This window comes from Ahaetulla prasina, chromosome 1, assembly GCF_028640845.1.
Source record: "Ahaetulla prasina isolate Xishuangbanna chromosome 1, ASM2864084v1, whole genome shotgun sequence".
NCBI classification, from domain to species: Eukaryota; Metazoa; Chordata; class Lepidosauria; order Squamata; family Colubridae; genus Ahaetulla; species Ahaetulla prasina.
This window is the reverse complement of record NC_080539.1, coordinates 365520031-365534664: the sequence shown is the minus strand read 5'-3', so window position 1 is coordinate 365534664 and position 14634 is coordinate 365520031. Positions and strand designations below refer to the sequence as shown.

At 47.7% G+C, this 14634-nt stretch overlaps 1 protein-coding gene across 1 annotated transcript in view; it reads left to right on the top strand.

Moving 5' to 3' along the window:
- DDX49 (DEAD-box helicase 49) overlaps positions 1-14634 on the top strand; it is a 34054-nt gene that overhangs the window by 6713 nt on the left and 12707 nt on the right. Inside the window, exons 3-6 of the mRNA XM_058163467.1 lie at positions 603-688; positions 1425-1546; positions 4875-5062; positions 11908-12048. Of these exons, the coding sequence (XP_058019450.1) occupies positions 603-688; positions 1425-1546; positions 4875-5062; positions 11908-12048 (537 nt within the window). The remainder of the gene's footprint in view (positions 1-602; positions 689-1424; positions 1547-4874; positions 5063-11907; positions 12049-14634) is intronic.

Sequence of the window (14634 nt, the reverse complement as noted above, 5' to 3'; positions counted from 1 at the left end):
CAAGGGTGGGGCAGGCCTAGGAAGTGCTGAGTCATGGAGCTACACCCCACAGGATATAAAAGGCAGCAAGAGCTGGTGTGTCTCTTTGTAACAGGAAAATCCACTGATTAACTAGAGCTGAAGTCTGTGACTCACCAGCGTCGTGGAAGATAACGAGGGCTCTTGGCAGACACTGGTTCTTTTGCCGCCAGAGCTGATAGTGCCAGCTAATTAAGCCATCATTCGGACGGAGGCGGAGGAGGACAGAACAGATAGTTTGTCGAGCAAGTGGTGCAGGCTTCTGGATTGGGGCTGAAAGGCGAAAACGGAAGCTGTATGCTTCATCCCAGGGGTCTCCAATTTTGGTCCCTTTAAGACTTGTGGACTTCAACTCTCAGAATCCAACTCCCAGAAGCAAAGCTGGTTGAGGAACTCTGGGAATTGAAGTCCACAAGTCTTAAAAGGACCAAGGTTGGAGACCTCTTCTCCATCCCATCATTGGATCCTGCAACATTATTCTGAGACGCATATTTGTCTTTGTTCAGGTGGAATGTGAATTGAATATTAGTAATTAAATAAATGTTTTTTAAAAAATCTTTTTCCTTCCCTCTCTTCTCTGCCAGAGAGCTGGCCTATCAGATTGCTGAGCAGTTCCGTGTCCTCGGGAAGCCTCTGGGTTTAAAGGACTGCATCATAGTCGGGGGAATGGGTACGTCAGCTTTATTTGAAACTGGAAAGTCACCCCCTCCCCTTAAAACAAGCTAACTTAAGCCCCGTGAAGCTGCAGAAAATATTTATGTTGTGTTGTGACCCAGGCCCAAGTAGATAGTAGGAAACTCGGTCTGTGGAAAAAATATATATCTTTATTCGAACAGCTGAGAATTACTTCATTCTCAGCGTTGTTCAACTAAATTAAAACAAATTCTTCAGTCCTATTGCAAACCTTGGTCCAATTAGGCAAATTGCCAAAGGCCTTTCTTGGCAAATGTTCAGAAGTCACAAAAATAAATGTAAGACATAGACGAAGCAGAAGATGAAGCTACCAACGTTGTTTTCCGGCAAAGCTGAAACACCGGTGCTGGTCTGTTTTAAGCCCCATGGGAGGGGCCAATCATCTCTTGGCCCTACTCCCGAGTTGTCCTCTTTGCTTGAGCTGCTCTTGCCTTCTGGCAGCTCTTCTCATGCGTGCATTAGGAACAGGCTCCTCCTGTTCCTCTGCCTCACTACTATCAGTCTCTGGAGGCTCTGGAGTCCGCACTCACTCCCCAATGGCCCTGGCCCCACCTCAGCTTCATCACTGTCCGATTCCATTGCCAGCTATACAGGCTGCTGGCAGACCACAACAATTTATTTGACCATTTCATATGCTGGGATGAGACACGTAGCTTTTTGGATGCTATCTCTTACAAGAGGTGCTAAGATTTTCTCCCTTGATGGACTTTCAGATATGGTCTCTCAAGCGCTGGAACTGTCTCGGAAGCCCCATGTTGTCATCGCTACCCCCGGCCGCCTGGCTGATCATCTACGGAGTTCCAATACCTTCAGCCTTCGAAACATCAAGTTCTTGGTAAGGCATTTTGTCAGGGTAATGATTTAAGAGTTGACCAGCTGCTACAATGATGTAATGCTAGGGATGAGGGAGCAAGATTTTTGGGCTGATATCGCTTTAAGAGCCTGTAATAAGAAGAGGCCCTGTTGGGGTGGATCTCTCAATGTATGCTTCCGTGCTGTGATTGCTGTTTGTTTCAGGTCTGACTAAAGTATGTGTATGTATATATTTTTTGTAGATAAAACCACTATTTAAATACAAACCTCTGTTTACTGTATTTGCTGCTGAGTTGTCTCACATAGTCACACTGTGTGCACTCTTGACACATTTGCACAGAGTGGGGTTTCTCAACCTTGGCCCCTTTATGATGTGTGGAGTTCAAATCCCAGAATTCTGGCTGGGGAATTCTGGGAGTTGAAGTCCACACATTTTAAAGGGGCCAAGGTCGAGAAACACTGGTATAGAGCCTTAACTTAGAATTAGGATCCTGGGTAGCAAAAGGCTGGAGAAAAAAATCTGTTTGTACCACTATTACGTAAACTGGAACATTTCAGTCATAATTAGAGTACTCCTTAAGTTATGACTGTAATGGAACTTGTCCACTATTGGTTGTAGATTGTAACAGTTATAAAACATGTCCAACCTGATTTTAGAATAGAATAGAATTTTATAGAATAGAATAGAATAGAATAGAATAGAATAGAATAGAATAGAATAGAATAGAATAGAATAGAATAGAATTTTATTGGCCAAGTGTGATTGGACACACAAGGAATTTGTCTTGGTGCATATGCTCTCAGTGTACATAAAAGAAAAGATACGTTCATATCTTAATAAATAATAATAATAAAATAAGTTTTATTAGCTTTTTGTGGCAGTTACAAAGCAAAACATGGCGGATGTAAAAAAAAAAAATATGCCATGATGGTTAAGCCAATTAAAGTCTTGCTATGGGTTTGGTTTTGCCAAAAACAAAGTAAATGCCGTTTGGCACAACAATTGTTGTAACTGCAGTCATGTGACCGCGGAGTATTGCAAATGGCCATAAATGCAGCAGGTGGCCAAGTGCTTCGAGTCCGGTCATGTGACCACAGAGGGAGGGCGCTGTTGGAACTTTAGGTCCAAGTTGTAAGCCCCTTTTTCAGGTAAGTCATAAATCAAGGACAACCTGTACGTTCTCTTGGAATCCTAAAGACCTAGTAACGCCTCTCCTCTGATCAAAATTTCTGACACTAAATTCTGCAATGACCACACAGCTGCTCAACATATTTTTCTGGTGGATTGTTTATTCCCGTGATGGTGAACCTATGGCACGCGTGCCACAGATGGCTCGCGTAACCATATCAGCGGGCACGTGAGCTCAGCTCCGGTGCACATGCGCGCACCAGCCAGCTGATTTTCGGGCCTTCTGGGCCCACCAGAAGTAGGGAAACAGGCTGTTTCCTGCCTCCAGAGGCCCTGGGTGTGGGTGGGGAAGGCCCGTTTTTCTCTCTTACCTGTCTCCAGACCCTCTCTAGGAGTCTCGGGGGGTGGAAAACTGCCTTTCCATCCTCCCAGGCCTCGAGGCCAGAACGGCCATTTACCAACTTCCGGTTGGACAGGAAGTGACTTTTTTGCTGTCCCCCACCCCCCAGAGACTCCTAGAGAGGTTCTGGAGGCTGGGGACAGCAAAAAAAGTCACTTCCTGCCCAACCGGAAGTTGGTAAACGGGCCGTTTCTGGCCTCCGGAGGGCCTGGGAGGGATGGGAAAGGCAGTTTTCCACCATCCCCACCCCCCCGACTCCTAGAGAGGCTCTGGAGACAGGTAAGAGAGAAAAACGGGCCTACCGGGCCATCACGTGTCGGGGGGGGGGAAAGAGTTGCGTGCACATGCGCGGAGATGGGGCGCATAGAATTATGGGTGTGGGCACGCACTCGTGTGACCCCCCCCCAGGCCCCGGCCTCCTGGCACGCAATGGCAAAAAGGTTAGCCATCACTGGTTTTATTCCCTCCACTTTGTTTTCTCCAAGCTTGTCTCCATGTAGTAGGATTTGTTTTAAAACCGTGTAATCCGTAAGAAAAATATTGTTAAGTCCATTTTTTAAAAAAATGGACTTAAACCCATTAGGCTTCAGTCAAATTGATTAAGATGGGGTGGTTTTTTTTAGACCATCAAAAACTGAGTAAATATATACAGGTATTCCTTGATTAGGACCAGTCATTTAGCAACCATTCGAAATTATGACAGAACCCAAAAAAGGTCCTTCTGACTTGGATTCCAAGTTCCAATGACCGCCTCACAAACCCACCCACCCTCCACCCCTGTGGTCATGTGATCACATTTTGGGTACTCAGCAATTGGCATGCATTTGCAGCCATTTCCAGCATCCCACGGTCATGTGACCACGATTTATGATGGATTTTGCCGGAAGCTGGCATTTACTTCCTGTTTACTGCAAATAACACCCACTGCAGACAACAGCTGCTCTTAACCATCGCCACAAAAAACGTCATAAAATTGGGTTGGTGGTATGTCATCACCCGCTTAACAACCAGCATGAATGACAACCATAATTCCAGGCTCAATGACAAGGGCCGTGGTGGCTCAAGGCTGTAAGAAGCCTGTTATTAAAACCAGCTGCCTGCAATTACTGCAGGTTCAAGCCCCACCAGGTCCAAGATTGACTCAGCCTTCCATCCTTTATAAGGTAGGTAAAATGAGGACCCAGATTGTTGGGGCAATAAGTTGACTTTGTAAAATATACAAATAGAATGAGACTTTTGCCTTACACACTGTAAGCCGCCCTGAGTCTTCGGAGAAGGGCGGGATATAAATGTAAAAAAAAAAAAAAATTCTAAGTCGGTGACTTACCTGTCCTGAAAGTCAGCTTGCATGAAAGAACCAGTGTGCTGGCTGCGGAATTCTGGGAATTGAAGTCCGCAAGTCTTACTCTGATGTACGGTAGATATTTCCCCAGTAGGAACATGGTCCAGCCCAGGCTACTTTCCGGGGTTGCTTTTACCCTTCGGTCTGGTCTGTACTAGGTTTTGGTGGTTCAGCTGCAGCCACTTCCTGTCTCCTTTTTTTTTTTATTTGCATTTATATCCCGCCCTTCTCCGTAGACTCAGGGCGGCTTACACTATGTTAGCAATAGTCTTCATCCTATTTGCATATTATATACAAAGTCAACTTATTGCCCCCAACAATCTGGGTCCTCATTTTACCTACCTTATAAAGGATGGAAGGCTGAGTCAACCTTGGGCCTGGTGGGACTAGAACCTGCAGTAATTGCAAGCAGCTGCTGTTAATAACAGACTGCATTAGCAGTCTGAGCCACAGAGGCCCACTTTTTGGTTTCATTTTAGGTCCTAGACGAAGCCGACCGGTTACTAGAACAAGGCTGCACCGACTTTACCAAAGACTTGGAAGTCATCTTGGCTGCAGTCCCAACCAAGAGGCAGACAATGCTCTTCAGTGCCACCCTGACAGATACCCTGAATGAACTTCAGAAGATCGCCATGAACAAACCGTTCTTCTGGGAATCAATATCTGAGTGAGTTTGGCTTTTGGGGGGGAGAATGTCTTCTAATGGGGAAAGAATTTGGGGCTCGGCGGGAGGGGGAGGAGGATATGAGAGAGGCTTACAGAACTGTGTGTTGTGACCCAGGCCCAAGTAGGTAGTAGTAAACGCAGTCAGTTCAAAAAACAAACAGACTTTATTAGAACAGCTGTGAATTAAACTCATTCTCAGCGTCGTCCAAACTAACTCAAAGCAAATTCTTCATAACACAGTTCTTCAGCCTTATCACCAACCTTGGTCTAATTAGGCAAACTGCCAAAGGCTTTTCTTGGCAAAAGTTCAAAAGCGGAAGACGCCGACAAGAAATAAATGCAGCAAGACAAGGAGCAAGTCTTATCAACGTTGTTTACCGACAAAGAGCCCAAGAGCTGTTGCTGGTCTTTTAAGCCTTATGGGAGGGGCCAATCATCTCTTGGCCCTACTCCCGAGTCATCCTCTTTGCTTTAGCTGCTCTTGCCTTCTGGCAGCTCTTCTCATGCGTGCATTAGGAACAGGCTCCTCCTGTTTCTCTGCCTCACTACTGTCAGCTTCTGGAGGCTCTGGAGTCTGCACATCACACCCGGATGGCTCTAGCCCCACTTCTGCCTCCGACACAGAGAGATGGATGGAGAGATAGATTATTAGACTTTTATTTTGCCTTTACTACTTTATATAAATTATTCAAGGCAATGAACATTCCTAATGCTCTTTCCTCCCATTTTTCCCACAACAACAATCCTGTGAGGTGGGTTGGGCTGAGAGAGACTGGTTGGCTCAAAATTTGATGCCTAAAGGATTGATCTGGTGTATTGATTGTGTATTTGATGCCTAAAGGATTGATTATCAACCTGGTGTAGATAAATTCCACAAAGTGATCATAAACAGAGTGATTGTCCAACTGCTCCCTGTGGGATCGCTCTCGATTCAAAAGTCCAATGCTCAGAGGGTAAATAAAACTGCTTTCTACTTCCTTCCCTGAATTGAATGTAATGGGAGTGAAGGGAGGATATAAATGGTTTCACATAAGCCTATTTAAACATCTCATTTAAGCCACAATTTCCGTCTTAATCTTCCTCAACCAATTGATCCTGTATGTTTAATTAAGTTTCTTCTGTATCCCTCCACTCCTGCTTAATGAATGCTTTGGAACGAATTCTGGCGTAATGAGTTGAATCTCTTGACTTCCTAATGAAAGCTCTATTGCTGATGGACTTTGACCAGGCTTAAGTAACTGTTTATAATTTGATTGTTGGCTAGTGCTTTTAAAATCCCTGTGCCTAACAGCTGGCCAATCTCACGGTCCTGAAAAGATCTTGGGTCAGTCTTGGTGGAGAAAGTTAGTTTATGTTAAACAAGCCGGATTTCTGGTGCCAACCACAGGTGGTCCTCGACTTACGGCTACAGTGGAGCCCAAAATTTATTTTTTTATTTTTTTATTTATTTATTAATCATATTTATATACCGCCCTATCTCCCGAAGGACTCAGGGCGGTTTACAGGCACTTAAAAATACATAACACAAATACAATATAAAAACAATTAAAAAACTTATTCTAAAGCCCGTTATTAAAATATAAAAACAGAACCCAATTAAAACCCATAAATTTAAAATCTAGCTCAGTCCTGCACAATTAAATAGGTATGTTTTAAGCCCGCGGCGGAAGGTCCGGAGGTCCGAAAGCTGACGAAGTCCGGGGGGTAGTTCGTTCCAGAGGGTGGGAGCCCCCACAGAGAAGGCCCTTCCCCTGGGCGTCGCCAGACGACATTGCCTCGCTGACGGCACCCTGAGGAGACCCTCTCTATGAGAGCGCACGGTCGGTGAGAGGTATTCGCAGCAGTAGGCGGTCCCGTAAATAACCCGCCCAATGCCATGGAGCGCTTTAAAGGTGGTCACCAGAACCTTGAAGCGCACCCGAAGGCCACAGGTAGCCAGTGCAGTCTGCGCAGGATGGGTGTCATGCGGGAGCCACGAGGGGCTCCATCTATCACCCGCAGCCGCATTCTGACTAACTGTAGCCTCCGGATGCCCTTCAAGGGAGCCCCATGTAGAGAGCATTGCAGTAATCCAGGCGAGACGTCACGAGTGCGTGGGTGACCGTGCATAGGGCATCCCGGTCCAGAAAGGGGCGCAACTGGCGTACCAGGCGAACCTGGTAAAACGCTCTCCTGGAGACGGCCGTCAAATGATCTTCTAGAGACAGCCGTTCATCCAGGAGGACGCCTAAGTTGCGAACCCTCTCCATCGGGGCCACTGACTCGCCACCGATGGTCAGCTGCGGATTTAGCTGACTGTACCGGGATGCCGGCATCCACAGCCACTCTGTCTTGGCGGGATTGAGCTTGAGCCTGTTTCTCCCCATCCAGACCCGTACGGCCTCCAGACACCGGGACAGCACTTCGATGGCTTCGTTGGGGTGGTCCGGTGTAGAGAAGTACAGCTGGGTGTCATCCGCATACAGCTGGTACTTCACACCGAAACCACTGATGATCTCACCCAGCGGCTTCATGTAGATAAAGAACAGTAGGCGAGAGGATCGACCCTGCGGCACCCCACAAGTGAGGCGCCCCGGGGCCGACCTCTGCCCCCCTGTCAACACCGACTGCGACCGGTCGGAGAGATAGGAGGAGAACCACCGATAAACGGTGCCTCCCACTCCCAATCCCTCCAACCGGCGCAGCAGGATACCATGGTCGATGGTATCGAAAGCCGCTGAGAGGTTTATGTTGCTTAAGCGAGACAGATCTTGAGTTTTACCCCGCATTTACAACCTTCGTTGCCACATTTTTTAAGTGAATCGCTACAGTTGTCAATAAACTCGGTTGTTAAGTGAATCTGGTTTCCCCATGGACTTAGCTGGTCAGAAGGTCGCAAAAGGGGATTACGTGATTCGCAGGACACTACAACCGTCATAAACACGAACCAGTTGCCAAGCACCGGAACTTTTGATCCACGTGACCGTGGAGTTGCCGCAACGGTTGTAGGTGTGAAAAACCGTGATAAGTCACTTCTTTCAGCAGTTTTGTAACTTCGAACAGCGACTAAAACGCATGGTTGTAAGTCGAGGACTACCTGTACACATAAATGCCACTTTTCTCCTGTCACTGGAAACAACAGACTCGGAACTTTCAGCATTCAGTCTAAACCAGGATTCCTGATATGTCAGTCCTGCAAAAATCCAAAGCGGAGGAGGCTTCGTTTTTGCTCCTACTTTGCATAAGAACAACAACGCAGGAATCTTGGATCAGTTTTAATGCTGAACAAACCAACCCTTGAGTTTATTTCGTGCATCGCTACACCAGGTCAAAGAAATAATTTTAGGTAGAAGCCAAATGGGATCCATTTGCAATAAACAATAAACTAGAATTTCCGCAGCCGGGCAGACGGCTGTATGTGAGCAGAGCAATTACCGCAGAGTCTTCTTTATCATTGATTCGTTTCGTTTATTTTACGGTATTTATAACCCATCCCAGTCCCAAAGGACTTTCGGCAGTGGACATTAAACCACAAAAGTAAGGTAAAGGTAAAGGTTCCCCTCGCACATACGTGCTAGTTGTTGCCGACTCTAGGGGGCGGTGCTCATCTCCGTTTCAAAGCCGAAGAGCCAGCGCTGTCCAAAGACGTCTCCGTGGTCATGTGGCTGGCATGACTCAACACCAAAGGCTCACGGAACGCTGTTACCTTCCCACCAAAGGTGGTTCCTATTTTTTCTACTTGCATTTTTACGTGCTTTCGAAACTGCTAGGTTGGCAGAAGCTGGGACAAGTAACGGGAGCTCACCCCGTTACACGGCAGCACTAGGGATTCGTAAACAAGGTCAAAACCAGGGGTGAAATGCTCCCGGTTCGGACCGGATCTCCCGATCTGATAGCGATGGCGGGTGGTGGTTCGGAGAACCAGTAGCAAAAATCCCTGCCCCCCCTGCCCCAGCTGAGTCGCGCGATCATCAGTTTGTTTGTTTTTACTTTTAAAAGCACTTTTTCTTCTGCCGAAAAAATGCTTTTAAAAGTAAAAAAAAAAGCCTCTGATGATCACGTGGCTCAGCTGGGATCGTCAGAAGTCTTTAAAAGCTTTTTTTCCCCCTCTGGCGATCCCAGCTGAGTTGCCTGATCATCAGAACCCTTTAAAAGCATATTTTCTACAAGCTCTTCGGCCAAAGAGCATTTTAAAAAATGCTTTTAAAAGTTAAAAAAAAAAAGTTGGCCAAGCCCACCCAATCACATTACACCCACCACCACCAAGCCACGCCCACAGAACTGGTAGTAACAAATTTTACATTTCACCCCTGACCAAAACCAATTCATCACGCAAAGCAACATTAACCTCAAAGAAAACCCGAACCAAGCAACCAAAACCAGTTTGAAATAATTTGGTTGTAACTTGTTTCTGGAACTGATGCAAAATGGGGGCTGCATGTATTGCTAGGGGTGGAGTGGGTGAATATTGCAAAGGGTGGGGGCTGGTACAGGAAAGGTTAAGCAGATCACGGGTGGGTTTCAAAAATTTTTACTGTCGGTTCTGTGGGCATGGCTTGGTGGGTGTGGCATGGCTTGGTGGGCGTTGCAGGGGAACAATACTGTAAAATCTCCATTCCTACCCCACTCCAGGGGAAGGATACTGTAAAATCTCCATTCCCACCCCACTCCAAGGGAAGGATACTGTAAAATCTACATTCCCACCCCACTCCAGGGGAAGGATACTGTAAAATCCCCATTCCCTCCCCAATCCAGGGGAAGGTTACTGCAAAATCCCCATTTCCTCCCGATCAGCTGGGACTTGGGAGGCAGAGAATAGATGGGGGTGGGGCCAGTCAGAATTTTTACTACCGGTTCTCCGAACTACTCAAAATTTCCACTACCGGTTCTCCAGAACTGGTCAGAACCTGTTGAAACCCACCTCTGAAGCAGATGTATAAACAACTGCACCCTGTAGTAAGGCTGCTCTTGTAGAGGAGGGCCTCTGTGGGAGGGGGTATTGTTGGACTGACCTTGACTGGGAAGCCAGCTGTTGGAGGAGGGTGTGTGTGTGAGGGAGAATCTCATGGCATGGGAGATGAGGGAAACAGACCAGATAATCTTGGAGGTGAAAGATTAAAGGTCCTTCACTTCAATCTCTTCTGTAGATGTTGGCCTTGCAGGGTAGATCACCACCAGAAGAACTGCTTTTATTTTATTCCTATAAGGTCGTCCTTGACCTACGACCAAAATCTCTGTGGCCAAGCGAGGCAGTTGTTAAGTGAGTTCTGCCCCATTTCACGGGCTTTCTTGACACCGTTGTTAAGTGTATCACTGCGGGGTTAAGTTAGTCACCCAGTTGTTAAGTGAACCTGGCTTCCCCCTTGACTCGACTTGTCAGAAGGTCACAAAACAGGATCACGTGACACCCACCCCACCCCGCCGGGTCACTGTGACGGTCATGAATATGAGTCAGTTGCCAAGTGTTTGAATTTGGATCACGTAACCTGTGGGGATTCTGCAATGGTGGTGAAAGTGTGAAAAATGGGTCATGAGTCACTTTCACTGCCGTTGTAACTTCGAACAATCATTAAACAAACAATTTTTTTAAGTCGGAGACTACCTGTAGCTGCCCATCTCAGTATGTGACTGGGTTGTTGTGGTCCGTCAGCAGCCTACGGAGCTGGCAACGGAATCGAACAGCAATGAGGCTGAGGTGAGGCCAAGGCCATCGGGCAGTGAGGTGCGGACTCCAGAGTCTCCAGGGGCTGACAGTAGTAAGGCAGAGGAACAGGAGGAGCCTGTTCCTAATGCACACATGAGAAGAGCTATCAGAAGGCAAGAGCAGCTCAAGCAGAGAGGACAACTCAGGAGTAAGGCCAAGAGACGATTGGCCCCTTCCATAAGGCTTAATAAGAGACCAGCACCGGTGTTTCAGCTTACCGGAAAACAATGTTCTGGCTGCATCCTCTGCTTCGTCGTCTGCTTTGTATACATCTTTGTTTGTGTGTTTCTGGACGTTTGCCAGGAAGGGCCTTTGACAGTTCGCCTAATTGGACTAAGGTTTGTGAGATAATTGGGGAATTTGTGTTGGGAGGCATTTGTTTTACTTTGAGTTGAACGATGTTCGAATCAAGTTTGTTTTTCCATGGACTAAGTTTATTACTACCTACTTGGGCCTGGGTCACAACAGCCCTGACCATTAGGCAGCTGTAGCTTACGCTGCCTCTTATCTAACCATTCCTTAGCCAGCATCTCTGCCGGCTTGTCCCAAGGTCATTCCACGTAATATTACAGCAGAGGTGCACAGAGATAAACTTAAGGAATGCAAGACTGACTCAATAAATATTAGTTCAGCCCTGAGAAGAAGAAAGGGTGAGAAAGAAACTGGAAGATTGCCCTGTCTTTTTTCTCTTTGGTATAAGAAAATGTTTTTCAAACTTTTCAACTTTTAAGATGCGTAGATCTGGAATTCTTCAACTCCCCAGAAGTCCCCAGCCAGCTTTCTTTAAGATTGTGTTGACCAAGGGTCTCCAACCTTGGCAACTTAACGACTTGTGGACTTCAACTCCCAGAGTTCCTCAGCCAGCAAAGCTCCACAAGTCTCAAAGTTGCTGAGGAACTCTGGGAGTTGAAGTCCACAAGTCGTTAAGTTGCCAAGGCTGGAGACCCCTGGTGTAGACTGTCTAATCGAAAAGTTGCCATGATTTGAGAAATATAGTACTGGTATAACAGGAGGCAGAAGGAAGCTCTATCCGTCTTTCAGGGTTCTGTCTACGACAATAAAGTTGTGGTCATTCTTCTGGTCTCTTATTTCTTGACTTGAAATTGGACCTTAACTCCACTAAGATACCTTCTTCCTTCTCTCCACCCTCCAAATCCCACCAGGGTACGGACAGTGGAGCAGCTCGATCAGCGTTACCTTCTGGTGCCCGAGAAGGTCAAAGATGCTTACTTGGTCCACCTGGTGCAAACTTTCCAAGATGAACATGAGGACTGGTCCATCATCATCTTCACCAACACTTGCAAGTGAGTTTGTCCGGAGCGTCTTTCCCTCCATCATTTCTGCTTTCTCGCCTTCTCTTCTTCTGTTCCTTCTTTTGGCCCAGAGCTGATACTTCAGTCTTAAGGTAAAGGTAAAGGTTCCCCTCGTACATATGTACTAGTAGTTCCCAACTCTGGGGGGTGGGGTCATCTCCATTTCAAAGCCGAAGAGCCAGCACTGTCCGAAGACGTCTCCGTGGTCATGTGGCCGACATGACTCAATGCCAAAGGCGCATGGAACGCTGTTGCCTTCCCACCAAAGGTGGTCCCTATTTTTCTACTTGCATTTTTTACGTGCTTTCGAACTGCTAGGTTGGCAGAAGCCTGGACAGGTAACGGGAGCTCACCCCGTTACATGGCACTAGAGATTCGAACTGCTGAACTGCCAAATTTTGATTGACAAGCTCACCATCTTAGCCACTGAGCCACCGCGTCCTGGTTCCCCCCCAATGTAAAGATACTTAATAGCAATGTGCCAGTCAGGCCAAAACGTGTCCATCAATTCAAATTAATGTTTTTGAGGTTGATTTTTTTAAAAAATCTGTTTTCTTCCCTACTTCTCTAATTTTCTTCCCTAAATCAGATTGAGGAGAAAGCAGTTGGGATGGACTTAGTATATCTAGTGTAAGAGGTTGTAGTCGGGAGAAAGTGCCGTTTTCTCTTTTCTTACCTTTAATACTTTAAATATCCCGTATGCCCAGAGTAGCATGGGACTTCTCCTAGACGTACCTTTTCCTTCAGCACTTTCTGGAATGATTAGGTAATCAGATTTTGCTGTAGAAAGGACTGAAGAAAAGTGAGCCTTTTCTGTGCAGAACCCAGCACTGCTGGGAGCATATGGGGGGGTTTTAAAGTCTAATGTGGTAAGGGGTGTACTATAAAAACTCAACTTTCTAGGCTGCTAGAAAGCCTCTGGACCTGGGGAGGGTGAAAAATGGGCCTACCGGGCCTCATGTGCCAAAAGCGGGGGTCGTGTGCGCAAGCGCAGGGTACATTGAATTTTTTTTTTTAATTTGAATTTATATCCCGCCCTTCTCCGAAGACTCAGGGCGGCTTACACTGTGTTAAGCAATAGTCTTCATCCATTTGTATATTATATACAAAGTCAACGTTTATTGCCCCCAACAATCTGGGGAGGTTACATGCAACTACATGTTTACTGGACCCGTGTCCTTCCTGGTTAGTGCTGGCTGCTCAGGAAGTGACACGAGGCTGGCTCCAGGGGATTATAAATGCTTCTTTGGTGGAAGGGGTTTTCCCCACCGCCTTGAAAGAGGCGGTGGTGAGACCTCTCCTCAAGAAGCCTTCCCTGGACCCAGCTATTTTGGGTAATTATCGTCCAGTCTCCAACCTTCGCTTTGTGGCGAAGGTTGTAGAGAGTGTGGTTGCATGGCAGCTCCCCCGGCACCTGGAGGAAACTGTCTATCTGGACCCGTTCCAGTCCGGCTTCCGACCCGGTTATAGCACGGAGACGGCTTTGGTCGCGTCGGTGGATGACCTCTGGAGGGCCAGGGACAGGGGTTGCTCCTCTGCCTTGGTCCTATTAGATCTCTCAGCGGCTTTTGATACCATCGACCATGGTATCCTGCTGCGCCGGTTGGAGGGATTAGGAGTGGGGGGCACCGTTTATCGGTGGTTCTTCTCCTATCTCTCTGACCGGTCGCAGACGGTGTTGACAGGGGGGCAGAGGTCGTCCTCGAGGCGCCTCACTTGTGGGGTGCCTCAGGGGTCGATTCTCTCACCTACCCTGTTCAACATTTATATGAAGCCGCTGGGTGAGGTCATCATGGTTTCGGGGTGAGTTAACATCTGTATGCTGATGATACTCAGCTGTACTTTTCCACCCCGGACCACCCCAACGAAGCGGTCGAAGTGCTGTCCCGGTGCCTGGAAGCTGTACGGGTCTGGATGGGGAGAAACAGACTCAAGCTCAATCCCTCCAAGACGGAGTGGCTGTGGATGCCGGCACCCCGGTACAGTCAGCTGCATCCGCAGCTGACTGTTGGGGGCGAGTTAGTGGCCCCAAAGGAGGTGGTTCGCAATTTGGGCGTCCTCTTGGATGGACGGCTGTCCTTCGATGAACATCTGGCGGCCGTCTCCAGGAGGGCCTTTTACCAAGTTCGCTTGGTCCGCCAGTTGCGTCCCTTCCTTGACCGGGATGCCTTATGCACGGTCACTCACGCTCTAGTTACGTCTAGGCTGGATTACTGCAATGCTCTCTACATAGGGCTACTCTTGAGGTGCACCCGGAGGCTACAGTTAGTCCAGAATGCGGCTGCGCGAGTAGTAACGGGAGCCGCTCGTGGCTCCCACGTGACATCACTGCTCCGTAGTCTGCACTGGCTTCCTGTGGTTTTTCGGGTGCGCTTCAAGATTTTGGTTACCATCTTTAAAGCGCTCCATGGCTTAGGACCCGGGTACTTACGAGACCGCCTGCTGTTACCCTTTGCCTCCCACCGACCCGTACGCTCTCACAGAGAGGGTCTCCTCAGGGTGCCGTCTGCCAAACAGTGTCGGCTGGCGGCCCCCAGGAGTAGGGCCTTCTCTGTGGGAGCACCGACGCTCTGGAAC